The 27435-nt window shown below is 39.1% G+C and overlaps 2 protein-coding genes across 3 annotated transcripts; one reads left to right on the top strand and one right to left on the bottom strand.

Moving 5' to 3' along the window:
* Positions 1-8112: 8112 nt before the first annotated feature.
* Positions 8113-11010, bottom strand: LOC135652426 (probable serine/threonine-protein kinase PBL19). Its single transcript, XM_065173349.1, has 5 exons — positions 10714-11010; positions 9841-10328; positions 9343-9603; positions 8910-9032; positions 8113-8840 (listed from the first exon to the last, which is right to left on the bottom strand). Exons 2-5 carry the CDS (start codon positions 10228-10230, stop codon positions 8301-8303), a joined length of 1314 nt encoding a protein of 437 aa, XP_065029421.1. The 5' UTR covers positions 10231-10328; positions 10714-11010; the 3' UTR covers positions 8113-8300.
* Positions 11011-18452: 7442 nt separating this feature from the next.
* On the top strand, positions 18453-26786 carry LOC135652442 (eukaryotic translation initiation factor 4G-like). 2 transcript variants are annotated; one of them, XM_065173373.1, is made up of 10 exons: positions 18453-18617; positions 18819-19049; positions 19177-19319; positions 19514-19651; positions 19823-19890; positions 19989-20045; positions 20280-21731; positions 21808-25010; positions 26065-26259; positions 26347-26786. In XM_065173373.1, the coding sequence occupies exons 2-10, from the start codon at positions 18847-18849 to the stop codon at positions 26663-26665; spliced, it is 5778 nt and encodes a 1925-aa protein (XP_065029445.1). In that variant the 5' UTR covers positions 18453-18617; positions 18819-18846; the 3' UTR covers positions 26666-26786. The 2 variants fall into 2 exon arrangements, with proteins under 2 accessions (XP_065029445.1, XP_065029443.1); XM_065173371.1 differs by having other exon boundaries at positions 18453-18686.
* The last annotated feature ends 649 nt before the right edge of the window (positions 26787-27435 follow it).

Below are 27435 nucleotides of genomic sequence, written 5' to 3'. Positions count from 1 at the left end.
AATAGAGGAGGAAGCTGCAGTAAAGGAGATAGCTATAGTAAAGGAGGTAGCTACAATAAAAGTATAGCAGAGGAGGTAGCTGCAGCGATGCTACAACAGAGAAAGCTGCAGCAGAGGTACAGTAGAGAAGGAAGCTACAATAGGAGGAAGTTGCAGTAGAGGAGGAAGCTGCAACAGGAGGAATCTGTAGCAATTTGGTGGAGAAATCTACAATGATTTGGTAGAGAAATCTACAGTGATTAGCTCTTAGCAGGAGCTAAGGATCGACAGTTGATAGTGAGGCAGCGGGCTACGATTGATGCAGATCACAACCTGATAAAGATGATGCTATGACGACGGACAACCCGAGCCTGGGGTCGGTGCAGGCGGCACCGGTGAAGAAGAAGGCCGCATGAAGGAGAAGAGGGAAGGAGCGAGCAGGGGTTGGAGAGGAATCTACTACCGAGGGCGAGCAACCGACCGCACCAAAACAAGCCCTCGTTGTTGTGGCAACACTTGATGGCGACGCCGGGTGTGGTCACGGTAGTGGCTAGGGTAGCAGCGAAGGCTTCACGCGCCGTACAATGGACGGTCGTACAACGGACGGAGAGGGGACTCCGACAAGGAAGTGAGTTCGACGGGAAAGAGTCCGCCCCTTCTCTGCTCTACAAAGGCAAGGGATATGATGAATGGTAGGCTTCGATGGCTGTAGAGCCTCGCTCGTCTCACTTGCTCTAATACAATATTGGAAAGAATAGAAGACAAGAAGAATTATTAAAGAAGCTTTATTGAAGAAGCTTTATTGTATTTACATGTCTCTCTCCTATTTATATAGGTTAGAATGAAGGATTTCCCTCAACAGATTAGAGGATTTCCCTCAACTCTTTAGAGTAGTCTCCAGACCACATCGTTGCTAGGCTTAGTACTAGCAGCATGGTCTCTAAAACCTTCACTAACTCTATTGCTACTCGACGAGAAATCTATGAAGTGAAACTTAGGCAGACCCAGAACGCTTCATCTATTATACTCGTGCGAGCATCGAAAATTGAGCAAAAAGAACTATGGTAGTTTCATCCTTATCCTCGCAAGGGAGACGAGGCTTGCTTTAAGGTGTTAGAGAACTCATAGTCAAAGTGAGCAATAAGGCCCCTCCATGCACCATCAACCATGATGCTTCGACCATCACTAGTGTTGGGCTGGTAGCCCACAAATTCAGCCCATAGTGGGCTTGGGTAGCCCACAGCTCACCCCCTCTTAACCTAACCCTAATTAACATTAGGGGGGGTGTGGTGGCTGCGTTTTGGAGGCAGAAAAAGGCATAAATAGGGCAGTAACATGGGAGAAGGAAAGAGCTACGGGATTCCAAAGAAAAGGAGGAAAACAAGGTAGAAAAGGAAGAGAAAGAAAGGAAAGAAGACAAGGACAATGCAGAGAGGCTGTTCTCAATCATCTAACAGTGTTCTCATCTCAGGTTAGATCAAATCTACAGTAGACTCTTGCTGTAATTACTTGGGGAGGTTTTAGATATCATGGACAGTGACGTGATCCTTGTATCCCAGTTGTTCTCTTGTGATTGTTGCTAGGGTTTAGGGCAAGAGATTGAGATTTATATATTCATTATTCTCAAAGTGGATTATCTCTAGTTTGCCCCGTGGTTTTTACCCTTCACATTATAGGGGTTTTCCACGTATATCTTGGTATTCTATATTATTGTGATTTCATTTAATTCCGCTGCATATCATGGCCTGCTAGTATTTGTTCATATACAAAGGTTATTCCATTTTATATCCCCATCAACTAGCGGATATGCCGATAACCTCTTCCATGACTTCAGGGATATGCTCGTTTTCCCTCTTCCTGATTGCTTGACAGAGAGGTGCAGTTCATGGTGACCGACTTTAAGAACTGATAGATCACCAACGGAGCAGAAGCATTTCCCTACCCAGCACAATGACAACACATCCTATACCCATCATTATCACAAGCACCGCTCACAACATATATGCTCCTCCAGGCTGCATATTCAACTGAACAAATCTGCTTGCCCAAATGACTTCCAACGATTGTCACCTCTATGGCGGCTTCAACAATAGCATCATCAAAAAGGTGGAGCAGCTCATTTGAGAACTCTCTGCCCTGGACATCAAATACACCATCATTAGCGTGAGAATACGGGCAACAGTTACTTCTAGCGCCACCCCAACCTCCTCGTCAACTGCTTCCTCAAGATCGACAACTTGCCCACCACTAAGGAAGCCCAGGCCATTGCGGATGACATGTTCTCCCTCCTCACTGTTCAGCCTCTTAAACATCATATCGAGCCATCTCGAGTGTCGCAAACTCTTTATTCCCTTTCTACCCATCACTATGTCGTTGCTAAGCAAAGTACAATAGTGATCCTCACCGACGAAGCACCTGTGCTGCTAGAGTTCCACGCAGCAATACTCTTCACGTTCTTCACTGCCTAGATCCCTAACCACAAGAACTGCTAAACAAAGATCTGTATGTTTGCTTAATATTACATAACCAAACCAGCCAACACAGAGCTAAACGCCTCCTTTAACAATTACAACTACCAAGGTAGCTACTTCAATCATCATCAGTCTTGGCGCCCTGACCACACAAACCAACAAAGAGTTATTAGCCAATTGTGTGATAAAATCGGTCACTCTACAAAGATCTGTCAATCTCGACCCAGACTTTCTATTCAATCACATTGGCCTTAGGCAAATCTCATGACTACTCTAAATACTAGTCATCATAATTGGATTGTGGACTCTAGAGTATCTCACCACATCATCACTTATCCATCCACAATAACTATAGCAGAAATGACGACATCATCATCGGTGATGGTAAATGAATCTCTATTACTCATACTAGTTCCATAATGCTTAATTCACCTACCATAATTTTTACACTTGATGATGTTCTATGTGCGCCTCACATTAAACAAAATCTCATTTTCATTTCTCAATTCTATAAATAAAATAATACCTCAAGGATTTGAGCATAGGGGGATTCTTGGTCAGAGGCCAGAGTAAGAACAATGTTTATGAATGATCGTTAGTACCATAATTAATCCAACCCACTATTTACTCTTCAATTATAGCTCCAATTGATGTGTGGCATCATCGTCTTGGTCATCCCTCATCCTCTATCCAGCATAAATTACTTTCTTATTATTTTCTTCCTACTCTTAAAAATAATAGCATTATAACTGATTGTGATGCTTGTCTCAGTAATAAAAGTCATAGACTCCCTTTTGGAATATCCTCCATATCTTGTTCTAAACTATTTGAAATTATTTATACTGATGTTTGGGGTCTTGTCTCAATCACTTTTTTTGACATGTTCAGATTTTATGTCATTTTCGTAGACTATTTCACTAAGTACATACGGATATACCCTCTCTATCATAAATTTGAAGTTTCAACAATCTTCACCAACTTTAAAAAGTTGGTCGAGAACTTATTTTAGTCTATAATTAAAATAATTTACTCTGATGACGGAGGTGATATCAAACCCTCACATCCTGCCTCTTAGCTTGTGGTATATAACACCTGAAGTCACCTCCACATACTCTTCAACTAGTTGGATCTGCTGAATGCAAATATCAATATATAGTTGAAACTAGTCTCACACTTATACATCAAGCCTCCATGCCAGCAACCTTTTGGTCTGTAGTCTTTCAAACTATTGTCTACCTTATTAATCGTATGCTCACTCCAGTCCTCCAATACCAGACACCATTTACAAAATTATTTCATAAATCTCCACACATTTAAAAACTTAAAGTATTTGGCTATTTATGTTATTCATAGCTATATCTCTATACCTCATACAAGATAACACCAAGATCTAAACCTTGCATTTTCATAGGATATTTTCTACATAATGCTTTTCGATACTATGAACACAAAACTCAAAAAGTCTTTATATCACGTCATGTTATTTTTGTGGAGTCTACCTTTCCGTTTTAAAACCATGAGTCTCCTATCATACAAGCTACACTAACAAATATATATCACTGGAGTATACCGTTGATCCCCTCAAATGAGCCTCTCATAATATCATCCAGTTCTTTTCCTAAGGATCTACACTCTCTTATTTTCCCAATTCAATAGCTCCTCACTCCCTCTATTGTTTCTCCTCTCCCTTCTTCATAAGCATCCCCTACTCTACTGAAGTAATGTCCTCGAAAACATATTACATCATATTATTTTTGTGGAGTCTACCTTTCTGTTTTAAAACCATGAGTCTCCTATCATGCAAGCTACTCCAACAAATATATATCACTGCAGTATACCGTTGATCCCCTCAAATAAGCCTCTTACAATATCATCTAGTTCTTTTCCTAAGGATCCATACTCTCTTATTCTTCCAGTTCAATAGCTCCTCACTCTCTCTATTGCTTCTCCTCTCCTTTCTTCATAAGCTTCCCCTACTACTGAAGTAATGTCCTCATAAATACATCCACATTCTTTACTCTCTTTTGGACCTAGTGGCACTGATGTACCTCAACCTACCCTAACCTGTGTCAATGCCTCTCCACCACTCATACCAATAACACAACCTATAGCCCTTGGAGATCCAATAACAACACGCTCCAAAAGTGGTATTTTTAAACCACGTCACAAAGTCATGTGTGAAGAATATCATAGTTACTCAAGCCCAAAAATCTTCACACTGGCACAAAGTCATGTGTGAAGAATATGATGCCCTCCTCCATAACTCTACATGGACCCTTATACCCTTTCATTCTACACAAAATATCATCAAGTGTAAATGAGTCTTTCGAATTAAGCAGAACCTAAACGAGTTCGTTACGAGATATAAAGCACGTCTAGTAGCCAAAGAGTTTCATCAACGACCCGGAGTTGACTTCATAGAGACTTTCAGTCTCATTGTTAAACCCATAATAATTCAGCTTATCCTAAGTTTGGCCATCTCAAAAGGTTGGCACTTACGACAACTAGACTTTAACAATGTCTTTCTACATGGGACTCTAACTAAAGATGTCTTTATACAGCAACCCCCTAGCTTCATTCATCATCAGTATCCGAGACATATTTGTAAACTACAAAAAGCTATTTATGGACTCCATCAAGCTCCAAGAGATTGATATACTAAACTTGGCTCATTTTTTACATCAACTGGTTTCATCAACTCTAAGTTTGATACCTCGTTATTCCTACAATAACAAAATAAAAATATAATATATCTTCTAACATATATTGATGATATTATTGTCAAAGACAATGATCCATTGGAGATTCAAGTATTTCTAAAGCAATTGGTCGATCGATTCTCCCTCAAAGATCTAGGACCCTTGAGTTACTTTTGGGAGTAGAAGCAACATTTGCATCTTTATGTCTCCTCCTATCACAAAGAAAATATATTCAAGACTTATTATTAAAGACAAATATACATAACGAAAAAGAGGTTAGAACTCCCCTCTCTATTAGCAAATCACTAAAATTATGTGATAGAAGTCCTAGTACAGACTCTACTGAATACTAACATACTTGACTCTCACCTGTCCAGATATCTCATTTGCAATCAATAAATTATCCCAATATATGCATGACTCTCAATCATAGACTCTCAATCATAGCCTCTTTCTCCAAAAACATGCCCCACTTCATCTCCATGCCTTTGTTGATGTTGATTGGGCTAGGAACTTTGATGATAGAACATCCACATTATGGTATATTATCTTCCTTAGAGTTAATCTAATCAGTTAGAGTTCTAAGAAGTAAAAGATAATCGCACGGTCTACAACTGAAGTTGAATACTATGCAGTCGCTACTACTACTGTTGAACTCAATTGGGTCACAAATCTCCTTAATGAACTTAACGTCAACTCTGCCCTTACTCCTATAATATATTGTGATAAAATTGAAGCTACCTATTTATGTTCCAATCTAGTATTTCACTCGCGCATGAAACATATTGCCATCGACTTCCACTTCATATGAAATTAAGTTGTCAGACATCAACTACGTGTCTCTCATATATATATATCTGATCAACTAGCAGACTCACTCTTGAAGCCTCTCGCCCATAAACTATTTTTGTTGCATCAATCCAAGATCAGCATCCTTGACAGAGGCTTAATCTTGTGATGACATGATAGTAGATGAGATTTCCCTAACTACACGAGGAAATCTTGCTGCTTAGTTGAGGAAAATCCTCTTTTTCAACATGTATAAATAGACATTGTATCAAACTAATTACAGTGTATTTTTGTTTTTACAAATTATACATACAAATCCTCCATATTACTCATGAATATATATAAATATATATTTATGAATATATGTAAATAGACAAAGTATACAAACTAATAGACAAATTATGTTCATGAAAATATACAAATAGACAGATTATACAAACTAATTATAGTGTGCTTTTGTTTTTACACTTCATTATATCAAATTATACATAAAAATCCTCCGTATTATATATATATATATATATATATATATATATATATATATATAGGTTTTTGAAGTTTTGTTAGGATGATTTTGTACCTTATATCCACTTCAATTTGTTAGATCTGTTCATATTTAATTAAAAATTATCGTTTTCTTCGTGAAAGAAATATATACACGTATAAAGCATTTATCATTTTTTCTATTGAAAAAAAAAGATATTTCACATCAATCATATCTCACTATATACGTGTAGATATAATAATTCAAAAGCACACATTGATTAATTAGATTACTACATGTATTTTCTCTCTCAAATTTTCTTATCTTATTAATCGAAAAAGTTCAAATTACTTTAGGAGATATATTTAGAATGTATAAGGGAATTAGAGAGGGTGATCCTCTTTTCCCCTTATCTTTATATACTTGTGACTCAATTATTTTCTATTTTATTTGACAAGGCGGTTAATAAACACTAACTTTTTTATATTTAAAATTTAAAAACAAATATCAATTTGGCATTTGATATATGCCGACGATATCTTGTTGTGTTTTAGAGCCCATAGCAAATTTTGTAAAGTTGAGGATATATTCCAACTTTATGATATTGCATATCAACCTTAAGAAATCTTATATTTTCTTTCCTTTGTTTACTCGATATGAAATTTATAGATTCTTTTAGGTAAGGGAGGGTAAATTCCCTTTAAGAACCTTAGTACCATGATTAGCCTCGAGAGGTTATAGGTTTGGAATGGATCCTACTTGTCCCAAGTAGATAGGGTCACTTTGATTAATTCCATTTTGAATACTACCCTTTCATGTCCTAAATATGACTTGGATGTCTAAGAAAACCTTATGTAGGATGGAAAAGACTGTTAAAGACTTTCTTTGATGGAAAGGTGACAGATCGAGAGGTCTCCACTTAGTATCCTACGATATTGTTACCCCACCTAAACGACTAGATGATCTTGGCATTCATGATTTATCCACCACCCTGGTTGCATTGTAAGCCAAAAAGATCTCTATGGTCCTTATAATTCATCTAATATTAGTTGGTGTTGACAGCTCCTCTTGCATGCTGTGGAACAACTTAGATCTGTGTTTTCCTTTATAAATTTTGATAAAAATTCTATTGATGTTTTCAATGATAATTGATTATTTGATGTTCCTATGGCTTTGAAACCTACCTTTCCTTTCTTAATACAGATCGTGTTAGGTACAATGTTTCTGTTGCCTCTTTGATTGATAATAGAAAGTGAGATGATAATACTTTGTTGTACCTATTTGAGCCTGAAGGTAGATGTCGGGTCACTATAGGATGGATGTTTTCCTTATTCCTTATGATGACAAAGAAATTTAGAAGATTGACCTTAAAAGACAACCATCAACTAAGGACTGCTACTATAAGAATATGAGACATAAGGACTGCTACTATAAGAATCATATATTCTTTACATGGCATTTTGAATTGAATCGGAGGTGTAGAACAAGGAGGAGAGGTCACCATGGACACTTTGAGTATTCTGTCACTTTGTGACAAGCATGTTTTGCCATCTTTTTAGAGAGAGTGAGAAGTACTAATAATTGGTTAGCATATCTTATCATTTCCTCCAAATCTTGTTGTATTTAGAAGAACAATTGGCCAAGTGAGTTCGAAAGGTGGGTTAGCTTGTAATAGAAATCTGCAGTAGTATAGCTTTGAAAGAAGCAATCGTTGATTAGCATGCATATGTGGACATCAGTTCTAACTCCAATTGCTTGCTTCCCTGCGTCAGAATGCAGTAAATTAAGCACATCATCTGCCGACTCAACAACAAACTTATTATACAGCGGAAGGAGGAGGAAAACCATAGCACGAGAAGATACCAACAAGACATCATGTCATGTTTGATTCGAAGCCTTCATTACCACAAACCTTCTCCTGCCGACGACGTTTGCCTTCTCCCCCAGCATATCTAGGTGAAGCATTCGCCGTCTAGCGGAAGCCACGCCGGTCTTACCACGATCATCCGACTCCGAGTGAACCGGAGAAGTCCCCTCAAGAGGCTCCACTTGGCCGTCCAACTCCTTGTACTTAATCGCTTCTTTTAAGCTTTCCGCCACCTCGCTCATCTTCGGGCGGTCTCTGGCGAGCTTGGCGAGGCAGACATCCGCCAGCTTGGCGATCTCTCGAGCAGCCCTAAGAGAATATTTGTTCTCCAGCCTGGGATCCATGATCATGCTGAACCTCCCACTCTCTGCAGGAAATGCTTTCACCCAGTCCAAGAGCTTTTGCTCGGTTTTCGGCCGATTTCTCTCCATCGACTTCCTGCCCGTAAGGATCTCATATAGCACGACTCCAAAGCTCCAAACATCACTCTTCGCCGTGAGATGGCCGGTCTCCACATAGTCTGGAGCAGCGTAGCCGTATGTCCCCATCACCTGACCACAAAAACAAGAAAATTATGTGCCCATCCATTACATCGCCGGTGCCATCCGGTGCATACGTACCGCCGTGGTTACATGAGTGTGACCTTCCGACGGCCCCTCCCTTGCTAAGCCAAAGTCCGAGAGCTTTGGTCTAAACTCCTCATCTAATAGTACATTAGAGGCTTTGAAATCCCGGTAGATGACCTGCCCAAATAATGACATGAAAATTACAACCTGAATTTAGCATGAAGCAGACACAAATGTTTTTGCTGCAATTGTTAGATCGACTCCATCTAATGGAAAATGCAGTTTGTTTGAATTAGGGATGCGACATTGATCCACTATTAAGGTCATCATCCTCAGGAAATCAAAAATGTTTTCTCAGACGATGACCTTTTCTAGTGAGTAGCAGCAAATTAGATGTTAAGGTACATCAAGGTATGTTTTCTGCTCCAACTGAAGGGAACAGTAATGTGTATTCTGAGATCACTTGGAATCAGCATTAAGAGGAAACCTGGACGTCCATCCCCTCATGCAAGTATGCCAACCCTTCTGCGGCACCCAGGGCTATCTGCAACCTCGTGCTCCAAGGAAGAGAGGGATATGCTCTGTTGAACAAATGATCTTCCAGTGACTTATTAGGCATAAATTCGTAAACCAACATCCTCTGTGGCACACTTTCGCTGTCCACCGAGCAGTACCCGATCAGCTTGACCAGATTTGGGTGCTCAACAACACCAAGGAACTGGACTTCCGCTAACCATTGTTTGTGACCCTACAGAGCAGTCAGATGAAATGGAGGTGCATAAGGAATCTGATGCCATACAAAGAAGACGAAAGCTGAAAGGATTCAAGAAGAGCTTTTTCATGTTTCGAGAGAAGGTGATATAAACATCAAAAGATTAGCTTCATACCAAGAAGCTTCAACATGTAGCGATTTTGACCTATTGAACAGTTTGACGAAGGCATAATCCTTATTGTAAATGGAAGGTAAATCTCTCGGTGACTTTACCTGCAAGCCTTGCGGGTTAAGTTTCTTGATTGCCACTATGGTGCCATCGCCCTTCCGGTCGGGGGGCTTGACAAAGCCTTTGTACACACTCCCAAACCCACCCTCTCCGATCTTGAGCAGCCTGCTGAAATCATTGGTTGCGTTCCGGAGCTCCTTGAGCTCAAAAACACGCAGGTTATGCGCCCTCTCCTCATACAACTCGGGAATGCTTTTCTGGGAGGACACGGAACCTGATGACTTGCTCGTCTGCTTCGCAGTCGTCGAATCCTCTGATCTGCTAGTCACCTCGTTCGATGTCGGCGAGTACATGGGCACCGAGCTGGGCATGGGGGCGGAAGCTCTCCGTTTCCTGTATCTGTTTCTTTCTCTGATGAAATGGAAACAACCCATTCTTCAAACAGGTCGGCGAAGCCCAATAACGCAAGGCGCTGCCTTTTGAATCGGAAGCAAGAGGACAACGACTCGGATGCAGAGTAGTTGGGGGAAACCTAAGAAAAATAGAGTCTTTATCCGATTGAGCGTTTAGAGGTATGGAAAGGGAGAATCTTTCTGAGGAACGAGAAGCAACAGGAGAAAGAAAGCAGATGAAAGTAGAAGAAGCTCCAATTTGTACAGCTAACAAAATGAAGCGGGAGATCTTTAGGAGAACAAAGGAAGGGAAGGATCGAACGTATCCAGAAAACCTAAGCAAAGAGATTTCGTTGCAGAACAAAAGCGTATATGAGTAAAGATGGCATCTTGGAGGCGACAAAACAAAGCCGAGAGGAGATCTGAGAGATCGAATCAATATAACGTTATCCAATTGCAACCAAACCGAATGAGCCGAGAGAGAGAGAGAGAGAGAGAGGTGAAACGAGGAACAATTCCCCTCACCTACTACTGTCACTGTTCTGGTCTCCGCCTTCTACCAGAGTCGCCCGCGCTCAGGCAGTCTCTGCTCCCGCCCCCGTCGTCTCTTCTTGAGTGCCCACTAAGCGCATCTGCCGTAAGGGATGTAAGGGATTCAACACCTTGCTGTCCCTGTCGAGACTAATAGGTTGCGTCTACTTCGAAGACTGCGAAAGACGAGGCCTTCAGTCCCTTGTTGTGCATCTCGTCAAACAAACAAGAAAACAATGAGGTGCGTCTCTCTCTCTCTCTCCTCCGATGAGGGGTAGAGCAGCAGCAGGAGGACTCGAAGGGGCGTTTACTGGTGGAGGGATTGAATGCGAGGAAGGCAGGAAGTGGTCAACGACGGCGGCCTCTGACTTGTTACGAAAAGAAGAAAAAGAACGCAATCGGGTGGGTCCCAACGGCATGGGTACTGTTGGTGGTCAAAGACTCATACCGCGCACACGAAATTACAATTGAAGGTCAGGTCAGGTTTAATAAAAAATATTTACAATAAACCATAATTTTCGGGGTTGGTATTTTTTTTAGGGTTATAGAGCCAATATATTCTTATAAAAAATTTAAAATATTAATATACATATGTGAAAAATAACTTAAAATTATGGTTTTTTTAAGATTTATATAATTTTGTGTCGATCATTTTTTAGTGTATATTTTACTTTATGATATCAAACGTTATGATCCAAGTTTGATAGACTAATTTATCTATTAATATCGTTTAACATAAATTATTAATAAAAATATTTAAGTTAAAATTAATAATAGTATATCTATCAAATCCTTATAAATTAATTTTAATCTTGTCTATCTTGGATGTAAAATTAATCGGAAGTATTATAAAAATCTTATAATTTGATATGTAAAAAGTTTAAACATTAATAGGTATGTAATTCATAAGTTCTTGATATTTTTATTTTATAACTATCTCTGGTTAATAATTATTAAAAAATAAAAATAATAATTTTTGATTATTTTGAGGTGTTTCTGAATAAGATAGTCTAAATTGGTAAGATTGATTGGGTTCCATAAAGATCTAAAAACCAATTGGTGCAACTCAATCCATATAATTCTCTCGACATTTTCGATCCAATAATTGAATGCGATCGATCATAAGATTAGTTCTACGATTATTTTCCATCGGATTGATCTGTATGTTCCCATTCTGATAAACTAATCTTTTGTAGAGAGCTCGGTGATCCTTAAAAGATGTGCACAAAGTAGAAATCACTTGATTGTGATGTGAAATTATTAATCCCTTAATTAGCTTCTACTTAAAGAACAACACATGATTCAATGCTGCTTTCATTAAACAATTGGAAGCTTTAAGTGTGATAGTCTGCACAAGCCACAGAGTAGAGGAATCTGTAAGCACAAGCACAGGAGTTTATTAGATGCTCTCTGGCCTTAGTTAGGTTGGCATTTGCTGAGTCCATAGTCTCTCTTTCTCTCTCCACAGAGTAGAGGAGGAATCTGTAAGCACAGCACGGGAGTTTATTAGATGCTCTCTGGTCTTAGTTAGGTTGGCGTTTGCTGAGTCCATACTCTCTCTCTCTCTCTCTCTCTAGAGAAGGGGAAGGGGAATGAATGCACGTTTGCAGTGGCCCTACTCCACCAAACTTTCATGTCCAGAAATTTTGTTTGATCTGACAAGATGTCATCAGAACGAGACAAACCGAGCTGATAATAAATTCAGCATCTGAAAGTATTGGATGACTTTGTCAACGACAGGACTGCTCTGCTTAATCAACATTTGGAAGGTGCGTAGGATGGACATTTAGCATAAAACTTTTATATAAAATATAAATTTTTTTATGTTAGAATTTAAATCAAATAACGTTTGATCGGGTTTTACGATATGTATCTTTTGATTCTAAAAAGGATATCTGTATGATCTGTTATATCTAAAATTATTGTCAATTTATAAGAAGAACTAGATTCTCATTTTCCTCTTTTCGTATCCTTTGACCACTTAGATTGATGGATTAAGGAGGGTTAAGAAAAAAACTATAATCTCTCAACTACATCCTCTATTATATACTTCTTTAGCCCCTAGAGATCCTGTTTATTTATAAACAAGAACAGATGACCTATGATAAGTTATTATGAGAGTTCCTCCGATCTCTATTAGGCGATGGTACCACCCAGACTGAGCAGTAGTACCGCCCAGTGTCAGGTGTCAAGCAGTGGTAATGCATAGTGATAAAATGCATAATCTCAAAGAGTTTATGAAACTATATTTTATTTTAATATTTAATTATAAAATTAATATAAACTTAAGATTCATATTAATTCTATATAGATTATTATACCGAATTCAAAGATTAACTTTGATTGAATTGCACTAAGTTTACAACCGTCAAAAGAGAAATAATATTCTAACAATTCTAGGTAAAGAACCAAAATTCTCAAAATTATAAAAACATAGCATGAATTCTGAAGATTCATCAAGTAAATCATCTTTGGATGAAGGTGATAAAAACAAACTATTATTACTTTAACTTTAAGATGATTTCTTATAATGATGAATATTTTATTCTATTTTGATTTTATCCTTTTTTAATATTAAAATAAATCTCTATTATTGGTAACATATATTGGAGCATCAAATTAATCCACCAAGTAAAATAATTTATGTAATATTTGATTTGAATCATATAAATGTTATACTTATACCTTTTTATTTCAAACCAAATCTTATAGTTTTTCTTCACATAACTTTTTTTGCTACATAAGTAACACTTTATTACGAAGATGTTTTTTTTATAAGTTTATATAGTAATTATAAACTCAAATGACTTACACTTTATCATTATTTTAGTGTTACTCATTCTTTGAGTAGTACTCAAAATATTATTGAGTCTTGATCTAATAATTTTATTAATTATATTGAGGATGTAATCTTGAATTCCTTATACTATTTTTTTAGTCAGTTCTTTTATTAAGGTGTCAGCTAATGACTTATTAGAAAATTTAAATTAATCCTTAAATATTCTCATGCGTTAGTTGTAAACTATATTGAAGTTTAAGTTATCATAAAATTGAGTCTTTTAGACCTTTTCTGATCAGTCACCTCAATTATTTATTTTATAGGACTTTTAGTAAGTAATTAAGTCTATATTCTCTTCAATTAATTTGATCAAGGTCTCACTCACTTAATACAACTGTCATATGCTCAAGCCATTTATTCCAAAATATACAAGGATATTTACAAAAACATATAATAAATGAAGGAAGTACCATTGTAATAATATAACATTAATGTTTTAAGTTTTTTAATGAATGTTGAACTATTGATAATATCAATATTTTACGTTCAATATTGACATATTTACTATTCATATATATAATTATTTATGGAGGATTGATACCATCCTCATGAAATAGTATTGCTATATTTGGATATACAATGATAAACTACAAGAATATCTTAAATAGTATCATCTTATTACATCACATAATTATTCAAAAATATATTCTATTTTACGAATATTTAAATCTCATAATTATATGTGTCATTATGAATATTATTTTATTTAATATCATTTAGGACTAATTTCATAATATATTTTATAGATTATTGGTCTATACTTTGGTAGCTATAGGACCAATACAAAAATATAAAATATAGTCTAAAGTATCCTATAAATGATAAGGTATTTTTTGTAATTCATATCCCATAAGTCTATCAGGCTAAGCTACTTTGGGAGCTACTAGTCAAATAAAACTTAGGAAGATAAATTATAAATAATATTTACTAAGTTTTTTTTTATTCATGCTGAAGTAGTTCAATAAAAGAATAACAATCATAATAATTATTAAATATTGATTAGCATAAAGAAAACTCATATAATAATTATAATCATGATAACCCATAAATCATGAAGAGCTTTATGTAGAAGATAACTATTATTTCATAATTTTAAATATATATATGAATAATTAAATAAATATCTAAGAACAATAATTGGATTTACAATCAATAATTTATATTAGAAAAATATAAAAGAATTATTGTACTAATCAACCTTATTTAATTAGATAAACCTATAATTAGACTAAACATCAACCTAATTAAGTCAATCAATAATAATTGATCTAAGGGTAAAATTATAATTTTATTGTTAAGAGATAAACCAGAATTACGAGATTAATAAAGGGTAGAACTATCAAAAGGATATGCTAGAAAATTTTTAATTTTATGAAGGACATTTATGGAAAGTAAAAAAAGGATAGACCCTAAAATTCTTTTATTTTCGAAGGGTAAAAATATTTTTTTGAGAAAAACCCTAATCTTCCACCTCGAATTGTGCTCGTCGTCGTTGCACATGGGGACAGCTATTGCGTAGTGCGGTTGTCGCCATCTATGACCATCGTACTTCTGCAAGCATCCTTTATAGGTGGATGTCGTGCGTGTGAGGGAGGTCGCCAGTGTGGCCATCGACTTCACATGGGGTGCAGTTGCCGCCTTCCATGGCCACCACATTCACAAGCGGTGAAGGATGCCCATGGTGCCACCGACATCCGTGTGCAATTGTTGTCTACGCACGATCGATGTTGCGCAGCCATCGACTGCATGCCTACGTGCGATTGCCATCGACTGCATGCGGGTACCGTGATACGCAACCATCGTGGTGTGCAGCTTGCCACCTGGCGATTGCCCACAGTTGCTATTACTATTGCGTGGTGTAGCCATCGCTCGCAAGCAAATCGCTGCCTGCATGTGGCCGTGATGCACGACTGCAATCTCTGTACACAACCCTTTAGCTATTGTCGATAACTGAATAGGTAACCAACAGAAATTAATTATCACCTCAACAACGTCGACAATAAATCCATCAATCAACCACAATAAATCGTATATTGATTGTAATCAAACAATAGGACAAATCAAATAGAAAAATAGATCATCGTTACAAAGAATCTAACATTGTCCGTAAGCAGGCGATAAGACATAATAAATAGGAATTTAGATCGACAAAATATAAATTATTTAAATATCATAAAATCAGAAAATAATAGATCTAAGATATTTGATTTCAAGAACCTAGGCTCTGATATCAATTGTTAGCATAAAACTATTATATGTTATATATGATATAGAAAAATATTTATACTAGGATTGAAATCAAATAACATTATATCGGTTTTTACGATGAATAATTTTTGATGCCATCTAAAAAGGATCTTTATATGATCTGCAAAGGCACTATCTTTATATCCAAATCCACTATCAATCTATAATAAGAACTACTCTTTTTTACCTTTCTTCCTATCCTTTTACAGGGCCACTTAGATTCATGGATTAGAGAGAGTTGAGAGAGAAACTGTACTCTCTTAACTGTGTCATTTATGACATGCTTCTTTAGCCTTTAGATGTCCTGTCTATTTATAAGTGAGAGCAGAGAGTCTAGAATAAATTATTAGGAGAGTTCCTTCCATCGAGGATGTCTCCTAATGAATCTTACCTATTAGATTTTTTTTTGCTATTAGCCAAAAATCATAATTAGAATTCAATCATATCTATAATATATCTTATATAATTAAATAAAATCATATAATCTAACATATTATAAGTACAATTTACTACGTCCAGTGAGAGAGGGAGAGAGACAGAATTCCTGCAACTATGAACTATGATTGTTTATTTGGTAGGTGAACAAGTCATTTATGAAGATGAACAATACTTTGCTAACAAGCTTCCTTGGTGTTGATCGAGTCACATGAACTGACGTATAAACCAATAACCTACTACTAGCCTCCTTCAAATAATATCGTAAAGAATAGTGTTAGCTAACTTTGAGGATCATATGTTATATATCAAGTAGGTAGATGACATAGTCTTGGCTCTCGAGACAGCAAGCAACACTTCTGAGCAACTTCTTCCCCTGCTTTGATGCTCTCTGCCATGCTGCAACCCTCTACATTCCATGCAAACGAGAAAGAGAGAGTGGAAGCTGGACTTTGAGTTCTCAATGCAAGCCGAAGAAGGCACGTCATCCATCAGTCATAAAGCTTACGCATGGAGAATTGTCAACGTTCTCAAATGCTGGTCGCTATTCGACAGAAACTATTTGTTGATTTCACATGGCAGTGTCGGATAAGAAGATCCAGACGAGCAACAATGTCTTCGTTGAGCTTCACATGGCCATTTTGAAGGTTTTAAGTAAGGTTTGGAATCTCATGTAATGGATCTGTATTGATTGTTGGTCACACCAATACTGATCTGGTCTTTTGTAATCATGTGAGTTTGGTGGGCATTGATTCAGCTGGCGATGCAGCTTACGGACATTAAAGTCCTTCCATCTTGGATCTGTCAGGGAAACCATACTGTTCTAAGCTGTCAGTAGCCAATCCCACTCACTCACCAGAAGAGGAAGACCACTTGGCCGCTGCTCTTTAATCAACCGGGGAAGCGTTCATCTTGTGCTTCCTATATTTGCATGCCTCAATCAATGGCATAAGTGTTCCAAGGTGGAAGAAGAGTACCTGTTTGATATACTTGCTAGCATCCTTCCACTGCTTCCACCTTTTTCCTCTTCTCTTCCTTCCATGCTTCCACCTTTCTCTCATATGCTGACATGCATAAAAATCAAGTGTGATTTTTGATGTGACTATTTCGATGCTTAAGTCGATCATGAAACAAAAAGTAATAATTTTGAGTTAAACAAGAAATTACTTTGATTATCGCGGTGGTCTGATGGACTTTTAAAATTGATTTCATTGAAGAAAATATTCTACAGTATAAGTGAAATATTTCTTTGATATTTCATATTTGGCTAAGACCTATGTGGCCCAGTCATTGATCGGATCACCAACCGTCTCGATCTGACTTGAGCATCATGTGGCAAGCTTTGATTGACTCAAGCATAAGAAAAGACGACATCTACCGTCCATGAAATCTGAAAGCTCCACAAAGAGTACAAGTCTGTCATACAAATGCGCTGCCCTCCTCCCGAGAATCATGGGCCCTAAAGGCCCAAAAGGTATTTGGGCCTGCATCGTGCAACGCTCACACAAAGAACTCCGGATGACATGACAATAAATACAACGTGCCCTCATGCAATTCCATTCTCTCTTTTTATATATATATATATATATATATATATATATATATATATATAATTAAATATTGTATGACAGAAAAACTCTGCTTCGCATAGAGCCATAGAAGAGGAAGAAGGACCTGTAGAGGGGGAAAGTCCAACCATGAGTCATGAAATTGAGTATTCAAAATCTATCGCATTAATTCTATTATCTTTATTTCTCCTAATGGATGGTTGTAATAGTAGAGACATGCGAATATGCTTGCATGCGCATTCTACATGCTACAAGAGGCCTGTCCGCATGCACATTGTGTTGGTAGCTGTTCCATCCAAGACTTCCACAGGAAATTGTTCCCCAATGTGATATGAATCGGATGGTAAATCTAATTTGTCTTATCCGATCGAGTCAAGTTCTGCTGAGACGATCGCAATTGATCCGATCCGATCTTTAAATAGACCGAACCGGTTGTCTTGAGAGAGAGTCGGGAATTGGAACAGTGGGAAGGGGGACTGTTCGTTTCACCTCCCCTTTTAAATATCTGATGCCCCCTTCCACCTGACCGCCTTTGCCTTTCCGATCTATTTAATTTTGATTTTAATTTTGACTGCCTCTTTTCTTTGTTATTTTTATTCCCTTTTCCGCGCCTCCACTCTCCAATTTACCCTCAACTCTCTGTCTCTCTCTCTCCCTCTCCAAGAATCCATCTCTCTTTCTCTCTCTCCTCTCTCTCTCTCTCTCGTGTTGTGCTCTGCTGTTGATGATTCCCGCGTCGTTCGCATCCCACTGAGGGGGGAACCCTAATCTCGCCAAATCGCCCGCTTTTACCGCTCAGAACCCCTCGGGTGAGCGATTGGATCCCTTGCACTATCCCCCAACCAGTTCCATCTAGGTTTCTCTTCGCTCGACAAGAAGTGGGTTTGTTGTTCGTTATCGCCCTTCTTTCTTGAATTGGATTGCTTCGGTGGATTGTTTAGGGTTTGATGCGGTGGGGATCGGTGGTTTGCTTCTTACTCGCTTTTGTTTCGGCTGTGGTCTTTGTTTAGATTGGAGGAAGACGTGCGGTCGGGATTTATGTCCGTCAATCAATCCAGGGTCGAGAGGACCGAGGGCCAGCAGAGGAAATCTGGTCGATCGGGCAGCTCCGGCCAGCAAAGGGGATTCGTTGACGGTGGCAGGAAGGGCGGCGTCTCCGCCCCTCCTACTATCTCTTCTTCCACATCCCATGCTGTTCCTCCTCCCTCGCATATCACCCCGCCATTGTCAGCGAACCGGAGGTGCCGTCTTTTCTCCCACTTTCTGATTGATACCATCTGTTCTTGACAGTATTGATGTTTTCTGTCGGTTTGGGTCCAATGGCTTGAAAAAGAGTGGGTTCTTGAGGGGTTTCTTTTGATGTTGTAGCTTAAAGAAATCTGGTAATGGGCAAGGCAGTCAAGCTAGGGTAAATCTGGCAAATGCGAGCTCTGAAGCGAGTGGTGCTGCTCCCACAACCACTGTCCATCGAGCTGTTCAGAATGGTGCTCAGCCCTGGGCGCCTTCTCCCGGTATTCTGTTCGAGTCGATTCTTTGTTTTATATATTTCTGATGATTTATTTCCAGCCCTAAAAGTCAGAACCAGTTTATGTTAACTTTTTAGGGTCCCGGTGTAACAGTGATGATCTACTAGTAACTATGTATCCTTTTATTTAATTGGGATTGCTAGTGTTGTTCTGATGTTGGTTCTGCATACAATTTTCAGATGGACCAGGCCCAGGTGTGGCAAAGCCAGTTGTTGTGCCGATCCCTAGAAATACATCCCGAGCTATCCCTAAGGCGCCGTCTTCTCAATCTGCTGCTGGAGCCTCGAATCCTGCAGCACCGTCGGCACCGGCTAAAGGTTCAACATTGTTTCTTTTTAATCGATTGCTGTTTCCCTTTTCCATAAGGTTTTTCCTTATTGTAAAATTTGAACTTTTAGAGAATCTATTGATGTATCGGTGAGAGCCTTTTCTCTTTGGGAAAAGATAGATATTCTTATGCTATTCTCCTTTCATGATTATATCTTTAGGGGACATGTCCAGGGATATTATACTTCAGTTTGGCTCAATAAATGCTGGCATGATGAATGGATTGCAGGTATCATTCTTTTTTGTCTTTTGGCATACTGGTGTTTCTTGTGCTCTTTGTAATGGTTTTTTTGCTCATACTTGGGAAATGTTTGTTGATTATGAAAGATTCCTGCCCGGACCAGCTCAGCTCCGCCGAATCTCGACGAGCAGAAACGTGAGCAGGTTTGTGAATATTTTGACATAACATATTTTTCTATTTGGTCCTTTTCTTTTCACAGAACTGTGTAGTTTATAGCTATCAATCAATTTCCCTTGATTCATTGCGTTGCTCTGTGCATTAATTTGTAATCTAACCTTATAGTCGGCTTGCATCTATGACATGCTGGCTTCAATAACAGACACTTAGCTGTGCCAGTTTGATTATCTTACTGAAGTTTCAATTGGTTTGCTTTTCAGGCTCATTCCGAGTCATTCGGGGCTGTTCCTACATCGTCTGTACCTTCTGCTCAAAAACAGCAGCATCATCAACAAACCATGAAGGATGTTGGTGGTGCTCGTCAATCTGGTGGTGGGGAGTCCCATTCTATATCTCAGGTAAAGAGGGATGCTAGTGCCTCAGTACCATCTGCTCCAATTGTACCAGCACCGAAAGCTTCTGCTCTTCCAATTTCTGGTATGCCTGTTCCTATGCCTATGCCATTTCAGCCTCAGCCACCACAAGTTCCTCCTCAATACGGTGGCCCCAGCCCGCAGTTGCAATCACCAGGTCTGGCAGCCAATTCACTGCAAATGTCAATGACGTTACCTGTGGGGAATACCTCCCAAGTTGCACAGCAGATTTATGTTCCTAGCATCCAACCTCATTTTGTGCAACAACAGACGATGATGCACCAGGGACAAGGTTTAGCGTTTGCCCCTCCAATTGGTCATCAATTGCCCCCACAGTTACGCAGCCTAGGAATTGGAATTGCTCCACAATTCCCTCAACAACAGCCTGGTAATTTTGGTGGCCAACGGAAGACCACAGTGAAAATAACTCATCCAGAGACTCATGAAGAATTGAGGCTTGAGAAAAGAATTGATTCTTTCAAGGATGGTGTGGCCTCTGGGCAGAGGCCACTTCCTAACGTAATTCCTCAAGCTCATTCCCTTCCAACATATACTGCCTCTCATCAGACAAAGTACTTCTCCCCTATGCAGCAGAATTCTTATAGCCATTCTCAGCTTATGTTTCCTGCTACTGTCCCTGCGGCAAGTGGGCAGGCGCCTGCAATTTCACAGGCTCCAATATATGGTACTTATCCTGTCAGTCAAAGCGGGCAACACTTGAACTTCATGAACTCATCCATGATCAACGCCGTTTCTGGTGGCAAACCTGCACCTTCACCTCTCCGTCACATTTCTGAAGGCGATAAGCTGGAAGGGTTACCAGCTTCTGCTTCTTTGCCCTCTGCAGTCAAGGTTACCATGAAGCCATCTATTAGTTCACAAGCTGAGAGAGTTGGGGCATCTTTGTCGACGCCTCCTGTGGTAATTAGTGTGCCTGTTAGCAAGCCAGAAGCACCTGAAGTAAAAAAGACTGCTGTGGCTGATACTGTTCCCAATCAAAGACACAGAGAGACCACTCCAGATAAACCTTCTCAGCAGCTTAAATCAGGTTCTGGATCCTTACATAATGTATCATTGCCTTCCACAGGCACTACTTCTGTTGCTGCTCCTGTTCTCTCAACGCAAATTGTGCTCACTGAGGCTTCATCGGCTCCCAAAACACCAGATGGGGATTCTGCAACAGTTCTGGCTGGAATTGATGGCAAGAAAGGAGAACCTGTTCAAATATCTGATTCTTTGAAGGATAACCAGAGGAAGACAAGTAAAAAGGATGCCAGGAACTCCCATCAACAGTGTCAGGTGTGTGCTCTTAGTTTCCTTCCTTCCCTTCAATTAGCTGCTTATTTGAACTGTGCATATGTTTGAATTCTTTCAGTTGGATGCATCATCTCCTGAAGGAGCAGAATCATCTCCCTCAAAAGATACCAAGGTTAGCTTTGTGGCAACTCAGGACGGATCCACTAAAACTGAGAGTATGCGGATTTTTTCAACATTTGAATTGCCCACTTCTCCAACAAGGACTTCTCCTCAAGCTGAAAATAGGATTCTTCCAGAAGTAGGAGCAAATGAGACATTTGAAGGTAAGGCAATGCCTGCTGCATCGGGCACATCTGGAGCAATATGGGAGAATGAATCATCTCAAGATTGTTCACAAGGTTCTGTTGATTCATCTGGTGCAGCACCTGATTATGTTTCTATAAAAGAAAATTTTCCTTCTGAGGCTCCTACCTTGGCCCCTATGGTGGTCGGAACTAATTTCAAAACTTTCGTTGCTAACTCCAGTGTGGTGAACACAGTTTTGAAGGAACATGGGAAATCTGAAGTAACAAATGATTCATTGCGAGATCCTAATAGTGCTGAATTGCAGTCATCTTCTTTCACTTCCAAGTCTTCTCAACTCGCAGACGAATCTATGCTTTTAAAACAAGATGATGGAGTTGGATATTATGAGAAATTGAAATCTAGTGGGAGTGATGAAGTGGACAACAAGGTTCTTAGAGGCTCCAATGATGATGTTGTTTGTAAAATGCAGGAAAATAGGATACAAGACAAACAAAATAACTCAACTGATTCTGAAAATGCAGTTGGGAATGATCTTTCATCCACCCATGATGTCAAAGATAAATTTGACACCCTTTCGATCAAACATGAAACAAGAGACAGAGAGGATGTCGGTTTGACTGATTTTGGTGTGGCGTCCTCTTTTCCCAAACCATCACTTTCTCAGGCGGAAGAGAAGCCAGAATTGGATGTTTTCGATTTGCCTAGTGATGGATTGGTTTCTGCAACAAGCTTGGGGCAGAACGAGAAGCTTTTGTCAGAAACCTCAAAACCTAAGATTACTGCTGGAAGAAGGAAGAAGAGAAAGGAATTTCTTTCTAAAGCAGATGCTGCAGGGACTTCTGATCTTTATAATGCATATAAGGGCCCAGAGGAAAAGCTTGAGGTTGTTAGTAATTTAGAAAGTGCAAACAGTTCAACATCTGACACAAAGATTGTACGTGTCGATTATCCTGGTAAAGATGTTGCCGCAAGCGAGCAAAATGGGCAGAATAAAGCTGAGTTGGATGATTGGGAAGATGCCGCTGATCTATCAACTCCAAGATTGAAAACATCAGAACATGGGCAGCTTACTGGAGGAGCAAGGAAACAACATCAAGGTGATAATATTGAATCTACTGGTAGAAAGAAATACTCGAGGGATTTCCTAATGACCCTAGCACATCAGTTTACTGAGCTTCCTGGGGGTTTTGAGTTTGGTTCTGATGTAACGGATGTATCGATGAACATTCTAGTAGGAAAATCACCAGTTTCAAGTCCTGGGAGGATCATAGATCGGCCATCAGGTGCTTCTCGGGTAGACCGTCGAACAGTTGGCACTATGGATGATGAAAAATGGATCAAATCACCTGGGTCTTTTGGCCCTGGCCCGGGGCATGGAGTTTCAATTGTAAGCCTTCGTCCTGGGCAAGGTGTCAGTCATGGGGTTTTAAGAAATTCTCGTGGGCAGGGAGGAATTCTATCAGGGCCAACACAATCCATGGCATCTCAGGGAGGCATGCCACGTGGTAATCCTGATGCAGACAAGTGGCAGCGTGCAAGAGGCTTAATGCCCTCTCCTCAAGCACCGTTACAGGCAATGCACAAAGCTGAGAGAAAGTATGAGGTGGGCAAAGTTTCTGATGTGGAAGAGACAAAACAAAGACGACTAAAAGCCATCCTTAACAAATTAACACCTCAAAACTTTGACAGACTCTTTGCCCAGGTTGAGGAGGTTGAGATTGACAATGCAGTCACTCTTACTGGCGTCATTTCGCAGATCTTTGACAAAGCTTTGTTGGAACCAACCTTCTGTGAAATGTATGCCAATTTCTGTTTACATCTTTCTGCTGCACTGCCACCTTTAAGTGAAAACAATGAAATGATTACTTTTAAAAGACTACTACTGAACAAATGTCAAGAGGAATTTGAAAGAGGGGAGAGAGAACAAGCTGAAGCTAATAAAGTTGAAGAGGAAGGTGAGATCAAACAGTCCAAAGAGGAGAAGGAAGAGAAAAGGCTCCGGGCACGCAGGCGCATGTTAGGTAATATTCGGTTGATTGGGGAATTATACAAAAAAAAGATGTTAACGGAGAGAATTATGCATGAATGTATTAAGAAGTTGCTGGGACAACATCAGAATCCTGATGAGGAAGATGTTGAAGCATTGTGCAAACTGATTAGTACAATCGGGGAGATGATAGACCATCCTAAGGCAAAGGACCATATGGATGCATATTTTGACATGATGATGAAGTTATCAAAAAATCAGAATCTATCTTCTCGTGTTAGATTCATGTTGAGAGATGCAATTGATCTAAGAAAGAATAACTGGCAACAAAGAAGGAAAGTTGAGGGGCCAAAGAAGATAGAGGAGGTTCACAGGGATGCTGCTCAAGAAAGGCAAGCTCAGTCAGGTAGACTGGCTCGTGGTCCTGTCATTACTAATGTCCCAAGACGGGTTCAAGCAGTTGATTATGGTTCCCGTGGATCCACACTTTTAAGTTCTCCAAGTTCCCAGCAGGTTCGTGGATTGCCATCTCAGGTTCGTGGCCACGGTGCCCAAGATGTGCGGTTGGAGGATAGACATCAGTATGAAACAAGGACAATGTCACTTCCCCTACCGCAAAGGTCTACTGATGATGATTCTATTACCCTTGGTCCTCAAGGTGGCTTGGCCAGGGGAATGTCTATCAGAGGACACCCGTCGGTACCTAATGTAGGAGCTGCTGAGATTTCACCGGTTGTTGGGGAACATCATAGGATGACCTCGGGTCCTAATGGTGCTAACCATATGATAGATAGGTTCTCTGGAGCAACATATGAGCAACTAAGCCCTCAAAATTGTAGTAATAACTCTGGCAGCAGAGACTTGAAGGTTTTAGATCGGACTTCTGAGAGATCTGCTACGTCCATTGTACCAGCTGGAAGAACCCACGGCACTCCAGGTAGCAGCCTAGTTACAGTTTCTGAAACAAAAACATTCCCGGAAGAAGTTTTACGGGAAAAATCAATTTCAACAATCAAAGAGTTCTACAGGTAATGTTCTTAACCATGCATTTTGTGGGCTAATGTTAGTTACGCTTGTGATGGTTGGAATTAATCTTTGTTCTTAGCATCGACTAGCCTTCCTATAATTTCCTCCATGTGGGTTTTTGCATGATGGAAATAGTTAAAATATCTTTGGCCTTATTCTTGACATTTTCTTTTAAATCCTTTGCTTAATCCTTTTTTTTTAGAGTATAACCAATAGCCATAACATGAAAATTTTCTGAGTTGGAATAATAGTTTTTTAAACTGAAGGCATGCACTTCTTTGTTGATGAGTCTGATAAAAGAATGATGATGGCATGTAAAGTTTAGACATGAGATTATATCATGCAACAGAACATAAAAGTATGCAACATAGTACCACATGAATATTTCCATCAATCATAAGCTTTATTTCACAGAACTTTTTGTGTTATAAGCATTAGTATCTCTAGCATTTTTATTTCACTGAACATTTATTTCACAGACAATTCTTTGTTGGAAACTGTTACTAATATGAATGTTAGCCAAACAACCTGGTGTGCTTTTTATTTCTTCTATATAGCTTGTTCTTCATTTTAAATGAAAATATCATTGTTCTTCATTTGGTTTGGGATAATCTATCATCATCCAAACCTTTTTTATTTGGAGTCAGCTATTGAGAATAGGTCCAATCCAAGTGGGTTCTCGAGAGGTCTGCCGTAGAGAATATGTCAAAACCAAGAAAGTTTGAACAGGAGATTAACTATAGCTTTAGGGTCAACTTCTAACCTGATGTTAATTCTCTCAGTTTGTTGGTCTTTTCCTGTACAAAGCCAGACAGGGATGAGGATGTTCTTGCACCTCTGGTTGGCAAGAACTGCTTTTTAAGTTACCTATTAGGTCATGCAAGCAATTTGCAACCTTGAATTTGAGTTTTTCATATTTAAATTCTATAAAAGCATTTTAGTTTATCGAGCTCTTTCATCTGCCATTATTTTAAATGAATCATTGCCTTATTTTTTTTATTATTTATTAAATAACTTTGGGTCATTTGATTTAAAACCTTTTTTTTGGGTCCTCAGTGCCAAGGATGAGAATGAGGTTGCATTGTGTGTCAAGGAATTAAATGCTTCGAGTTTTTATCCTTCCATGATATCGCTATGGGTCACGGACTCCTTTGAGAGAAAAGATACGGAAAGGGATCTTCTGACAAAGCTTATCATCAACCTTTGCAATTCAAGAGAAAGATTGATCAGCCGAGTACAGCTACTCCAGGGGTACGAATGGCAAGTTCTTGTTATTATTATTTTGGGGTGATGATGTTTTGGCTGAGCATTGCATCGTATTGCATTTGTTGATGGCAGGTTTGAGTCTGTGCTGGCTTCGCTGGAGGATGCTGTGAATGACGCTCCAAGAGCAGCAGAGTTTCTGGGTCGCCTATTTGCTAAAATTGTTATGGAAAATGTGGTGCCTCTGGGAGAGATAGCAAGATTGATACAGGAAGGAGGGGAAGAACCGGGCCGCCTGAGAGAGATAGGACTAGCGGCAGATGTGCTGGGGAACATCCTCCACACCATCGGCCTCCAAAGAGGAGACTCCCTTCTCAATGACATACGGTTAGAGGATTTCCGCCCTATGCTTCCCACTAAATCCAACAAGTTGGACGTGTTTCTTCAGGGCTAACAACAGATGCTCCGTGCAGGAGTGACATTTTCCGTGTTTAGGTTCTCGGTCATATTCCCATCCAGAAACATGTTCATGCTGGGTTCCCTCTCATAGTTTATATATTTGGTTGTTCTCTCTCTCTCTCTCTCTTCTCTCTCTCTCTCCCTTTTCTTTTTTTTTTTGGTTTTTTTGTTCTTTCATCTACGCATCGGAAGTTTAAATCATCAGATGGAGTTGCCGTGGCGTACGTGATGGATGTCGGTGACTTTGACCCAAGAGGATATTCCAAAATCTGATTCATTAATATTCATTTATTCAATTGTTTTTTTTGTTTTTCGATCGATCGTGTGAGGGATGTTGTTGGGCGACAAGCGACGGATTGCAATGTGAACACTTAGTGATGACTGAAAGTGAGTCGTCGATGGATTGCAATGTGCATGTCGTCTAGCTTTCTCATTTCCTTGTTGCCTATACGGTCACAGTTAGATTAGTGTGTTAGGAGTCGAATAAGAAAATGGTGAAGCGGCATTTAGCATCATGAGCAAGCATTTAGCATGATAGTGAAGGCGGGACGTATGAACTTCAAATCTTGATTGGATTGATGGATAATGCTAAGCAACAAGAGTATTGTTAGGAGAAAATATTAGTGATTCGAACTCGTATGAACACGATTGTGAGATATTTTTGAGGTAAAAACATCGAGCTCCTTAAGTGTTATATGCAAGAAGACTAAGTTTGAGAGAAGTTTCTCAACCTAGTCCCTCTGATGTTCATGTTAGTAATACGAG

This window comes from Musa acuminata, chromosome BXJ3-11 (genome assembly GCF_036884655.1).
Source record: "Musa acuminata AAA Group cultivar baxijiao chromosome BXJ3-11, Cavendish_Baxijiao_AAA, whole genome shotgun sequence".
Classification (NCBI taxonomy): domain Eukaryota; kingdom Viridiplantae; phylum Streptophyta; class Magnoliopsida; order Zingiberales; family Musaceae; genus Musa; species Musa acuminata.
Note: the sequence above shows the minus strand (reverse complement) of the source record. Positions and strands in the feature narration are given on the sequence as shown.